Source organism: Caloenas nicobarica, chromosome 31, assembly GCF_036013445.1.
Source record: "Caloenas nicobarica isolate bCalNic1 chromosome 31, bCalNic1.hap1, whole genome shotgun sequence".
Classification (NCBI taxonomy): domain Eukaryota; kingdom Metazoa; phylum Chordata; class Aves; order Columbiformes; family Columbidae; genus Caloenas; species Caloenas nicobarica.
Window position 1 is genome coordinate 2,712,409 of NC_088275.1, and position 5,305 is coordinate 2,717,713.

Here is a 5,305-nt window from a genome sequence, read left to right on the forward strand (position 1 = left end):
AACGAGGCGGGGCCGTGCCGAGGCAGGGCGGAAGTAGCGGGCGGAAGGAACCGGAAGTGCCCGTTGCCATGGTGGCCGCATGGGCCTAGGCCGGGCCTGGGTAAGTGAGGGCCTGGCGCGGGGGGGACACGAGGGACCGCGACCCCTCTGACAGGACCCCAGTGCCCTGGGGGGGGACACGAGGGACCGCGACCCCTCTGACAGGACCCCAGTGCCCTGGGGGGGACACGAGGGACCGCGACCCCTCTGACAGGACCCCAGTGCTCTGGGGGGGACACGAGGGACCGCGACCCCTCTGACAGGACCCCAGTGCCCTGGGAGGGGACACGAGGGACCGCGACCCCTCTGACAGGACCCCAGTGCCCTGGGAGGGGACACGAGGGACCGCGACCCCTCTGACAGGACCCCAGTGCTCTGGGGGGGGACACGAGGGACCGCGACCCCTCTAACAGGACCCCAGTGCTCTGGGGGGGGACACGAGGGACCGCGACCCCTCTGACAGGACCCCAGTGCTCTGGGGGGGGACACGAGGGACCGCGACTCCTCTGACAGGACCCCAGTGCCCTGGGGGGGGACACGAGGGACCGCGACCCCTCTGACAGGACCCCAGTGCTCTGGGGGGGGACACGAGGGACTGCGACCCCTCTGACATGGGGGGGACACCCATGGACTGAGGACCCTGCCATGGCTGCCACCCCCCTGGCCGGGGACACAAGGGACCCCGAGCCCCCAGCGCTTTGTGTGGGGGGGACACAAGGGACCAGCAGCACGGCCCCCACCCCCTGGGCCCCCTAAACCGGCCGTTAATGACATCGGTGCTTTTCCGCAGGGTGTTTTGACGAACCCGCCGGCGCGATGACGCAGGCAGAAATCAAACTGTGCTCCCTCCTGCTGCACGAACATTTCGGGGAGATCGTGGAGAAGATCGGCACCCACCTGGTGAGGACGGGCAGCCAGGTGCTGCGGGTCATCGCCAGCGACACCGGGCTGCTGCTGGACCAGGTGCGCGTTAAGCCCGGCTTTAGATCCCAGGCGTTAGATACGTGGCAGCTCCTGGAGGAGAAATTGGTGGGAGAACCACGAGAAGGACAAAAATTAGAGCTTTGCGTCTTATAAAATAAATGATGATAACAATAATAATCATCATCATCATCAGGTGGGTTTTCTTCAGCGAGAGGGATGGTTTGTTATTGATATCTCACTTAAGAAGCAGGAACGAGGAGAGTGTGACTCTGGCTTCTCTGTAGGGAGCAAAGGGAGCAGAGTCCAGAGCGATGGGTTATAAAATCAGAGAATCATTCTGGTTGGAAAAGAGCTTTAAAATCATGGAGTCCAACCATAACCCACCCTGGCCCTGCCCCCTGTCCCCGAGAACCTCATCTCTGTGTATTTTAAACCCCTCCAGGGATGGTGACTCCACCACTGCCCTGGGCAGCCTGTTCCAACGTCCCACAGCCCTTTGGGGAAGAAATTGTCCCCAAAATCCAATCTAAAATGACACATAGGGGACAAGATGGTGGCACAAACACCAGCAGCTCAGCTCCGTGGAAGGTGACAGAGCGGGGACAACAGTGGCCGTGCCGGGGGTTTGAGCACATTGAGGGCTCCTCCGTCACCCCCCCCTCACCCTTCTGTCCCCCCCACAGGTGAAAAAAGCCCTTTGCGTCCTCATCCAGCACAACCTGGTGACGTTCCAGCTGCAGAAACGGGGCTGGGTGGAGTACGAGGTGCAGTGCGGGCGCGTCCTGCGCATCCTGCGCTACCCCCGCTACATCTACACGGCCAAGACGCTGTACGGCGACACGGGCGAGCTCATCGTGGAGGAGCTGCTGCTCAACGGCCAGCTCACCATGAGCGCCGTGGTGAGGAAGGTGGCGGACAGGCTCACCGAAACTATGGAAGGTGGGAAGCTCCGCTCCTTAAATTAAAAAAAAAAAAAACAACAGGGTTCGGAAGCGGGAGGAGGTTCAGGAGCTGGTTTTGCGCTTTGGGCTGTGTCAACAGCCTCGAATGTGGAGAAGGAGCCACCCAAAGCAGCCGCGTTGCCAGAAATGCTGCTCCCCCAGCCCAAAGCGGCCTCTGAGCAGCCTGGTTGTGGCAGTTCCCTGGGGACCGTCGTGTCACCTCGTCCCCCGGCGCTGGCACAACTCGGTGCCACCGTCTTTTTCTTGTGTCCCAGACGGGAAAACCATGGATTACGCCGACGTCTCCAACACCTTCGTGCGCCTGGCGGACACGCACTTTGTGCAGAGGTGCCCGCTGGTCCCCGAAAGTCCCCAGAGCCCCGAGGTGCCACCTCCCCCGGCACCCACCTTGGTGATCAACGAGAAGGACATGTACGTGGTGCCCCGGCTGAACCTCATCGGTGAGGAACCCCCCGGGCTTAGTGGGGTGTTTGGGAAGCACCTGAGACCCCAAAAGTGTTGGTTTTTAAAGCAAACGCTGTGTTCTTCGTGCGGCAGGGAAAGGGAAGCGGAGACGATCGTGCGAGGAGGAGGAGGACGGTGAACCCCGCGCAAAGAAGCAGAAGCAAGAGGGGGAAAGCTCCGAGGTACCGAGGAAGCTGATGCCGTGTCGCCCTCGCTGCTGCTTTTCCCTCAGATTTGTGACTCATCTCTCCTCAGTTTTGTTGATCATCTTCTTCAGTTTTGTGACTCTTTCCCCTCAGTTTTGCGTCTCTTTCCCCTCAGTTTTGCGTCTCTTTCCCCTCAGTTTTGTGACTCTTTCCCCTCAGTTTTTGTGGCTCTTTTCCCTCAGCCTCCCCCCGACGACGGCATTTACTGGCAGGTCAACATCGACCGCTTCCACCAGCATTTCCGCGACCAGGCGATCGTCAGCGCCGTGGCCAACCGCATGGACCAGGTCGGTGCAGTTAAAGGATTCAAACCCTGTTTGGGACGGAGATTCCTCACCCTAAAGGTCTTTTCTTTCCCCCAAAATTCCAGACCAGCAGCGAGATCGTGCGGACGATGCTGCGCATGAGCGAGGTCACCACGTCCTCCGGTGCACCCTACACGCAGCCGCTCTCTTCTAACGAGGTCGGATCCAGCAGCAAAAGCCCGTAAAAGACGTGAAAATTTATAAAAAAACACAGTTATTCCATTTTCCCCCATTTATATCTGCTTTTCTTTTCCTCCCTTAGATATTCCGATCTCTTCCAGCTGGATACAACATCGTGAAGCAAGTTTTGGACCAGTATCTCACATTGTTGGCAGACGACCCGGTGAGAAACATGGGGTTTGTATCGTCCTAATGCAAGAAATTGGGTGTGTAAAGAAATTAAACGCTACTCGATGACGACTCCTTCACTGCGAGTCTCAGCCTGAGGGAAAAGCCATTTCCTACCAATATTTAAAAGATACTGAAAGCAATAAAAATACAGAAGGCGTTCTTAGGCTGTTGAGATCAGAGAAATAGATTTTTTTTTGTAAAATATTTGTATCTTTACAATCAAAATTTTAAGAAAATCAGGATTTTTATTGCTTTGGGATGCACTGAATTATTTTTTTAAAAAATCTTTTCTTGTAGCTGGAGTTTGTGGGTAAATCTGGAGACAGCGGCGGGGGCATGTACACTGTCAGTATCTTTTGGGGGTAAAATACCCAACCCGGCGTTTTCCGGTGCATAAAATGATTCCCAAGTGTTTACCCCCTTGACCTTGACCTTGACCTTGACCAGACCTTCACAAGGCCCTTGCGTCTCTGGCCACGGCGACCCTGGAGTCCATCGTGGAGGAGAGGTAAAAACGGACTTTTTTTTAAGACTTTTTGCCTCTTTTTCCCTTCCACCCCCTGATGAATTTTCCCGTCCCGCTCAGGTTTGGTTCCCGCTGCGCCAGGATTTTCCGGTTGCTCCTGCGCAAGAAGCATCTGGAGCAGAAGCAGGTGGAGGATTTCGCCATGATCCCGGCCAAGGAAGCCAAGGAGATGCTCTACAAAATGCTGTCGGAGAACTTTGTGTCCCTGCAGGTGAGCACGGCCACCCTGTCACCAGCGGGGACAAAAGAAATGAGGTTTCGGGGCTGGAGCGTGATGGGTGTTGAGGCTTTGAACATCTCAAGGGCTTCCCCAAGCAGATGTCGCTCTCCTGCTCCTCACAAAATGACCAAGGGACACGGCGTCCCGCACGGGACACCAGCACAGCCCCGGCTGCGTCCCCACGCTGAGGTGGGGGGGACGTGCGGCTCGGTGACATCCCGCCCCTCCTCTCGTCCACCCGCAGGAGATCCCCAAGACCCCGGACCACGCACCATCCCGCACCTTCTACCTCTACACCGTGAACGTCCCCGCGGCCGCGCGGATGCTGCTGCACCGCTGCTACAAGGTAGCGTGGTTCTCTTCCTTCTCCTCCACCACGCGTGGTTCTCCTCTTCCTCCTCTACCATGTGGTTCTTCTTCTCCTCCTCCTCCTCCACCACGCATGATTGTCCTCTTCCACGACCACCACGCATTATCATTCTTCTCCTCCACCACCACCACACATGGTTCTTCTCCTTCTCCACCACCATGTGTGGTTCTCCTCCTCCTCCTCTTTCATCACCATGTGCAGTTCTCCTCCTCCTCCACTTTGTGTGGTTCTTCTTCTCCACCACCACCACCACGCATAGTTCTCCTCCTCCTCTTCCTCCACCACCACAGATGGTTCTCCTCCTCATCCTCTTGCATCACTATGTGTGGTTCTCCTCCTCCTCCTCCACCACGCGTGGTTCTGTTTGGGGTTCAGTTTCGGGCGGGGGCGTCACCCCCGTTCCTCTTCCCTCCCCCCAGAGCGTGGCCAACCTGATGGAGCGGCGCCAGTTCGAGACCAAGGAGAACAAGTGAGCGCTGGGGGTCACAAGGGGGGGTGGATTGTGGGGACACGCTGAGGCCACCGTGTCCTTGTCCCCGTCCCCAGGCGGCTGCTGGAGAAGTCCCAGCGCGTGGAAGCCATCCTGGCCTCCATGCAGGCCACCGGCGCCGAGGCCGCGCAGCTGCAGGAGATCGAGGAGATGATCACGGCCCCCGAGCGCCAGCAGCTGGAGACCCTCAAACGCAACGTCAACAAGTGAGTGCCGGGGACGGGGACATGGGCGCGGGTTGGGGACAGCGTTGTCACCTGTGTGTCCCCCCACCAGGATCGATGCCAGCGAGAACCAGGTGGATGAAACCATCTTTGTGCTGGAGTCCTTCATCGAGAGCACTGTGAAGAGGCCCTGAGGGGCAGGGGGGGACATATGGAGGGGACAACAAAGTCGAAGGGACAATAAAGCCAAAGGGACAATAAAATCAAAGCCACCGATTCTCCGCGAGTTTCCCTCGTCCCGGGG

General features: G+C 57.9%; 1 protein-coding gene across 1 annotated transcript; it reads left to right on the forward strand.

Annotated features, from left to right (window-relative positions):
• Positions 1-18: 18 nt before the first annotated feature.
• Positions 19-5,251, forward strand: POLR3C (RNA polymerase III subunit C). Its single transcript, XM_065653546.1, has 15 exons — positions 19-100; positions 830-1,002; positions 1,647-1,902; positions 2,180-2,365; positions 2,463-2,551; positions 2,758-2,862; positions 2,946-3,038; positions 3,143-3,223; positions 3,529-3,580; positions 3,679-3,739; positions 3,818-3,968; positions 4,222-4,323; positions 4,767-4,816; positions 4,894-5,043; positions 5,114-5,251. The coding sequence occupies exons 2-15, from the start codon at positions 856-858 to the stop codon at positions 5,193-5,195; spliced, it is 1,605 nt and encodes a 534-aa protein (XP_065509618.1). The 5' UTR covers positions 19-100; positions 830-855; the 3' UTR covers positions 5,196-5,251.
• Positions 5,252-5,305: the final 54 nt, after the last annotated feature.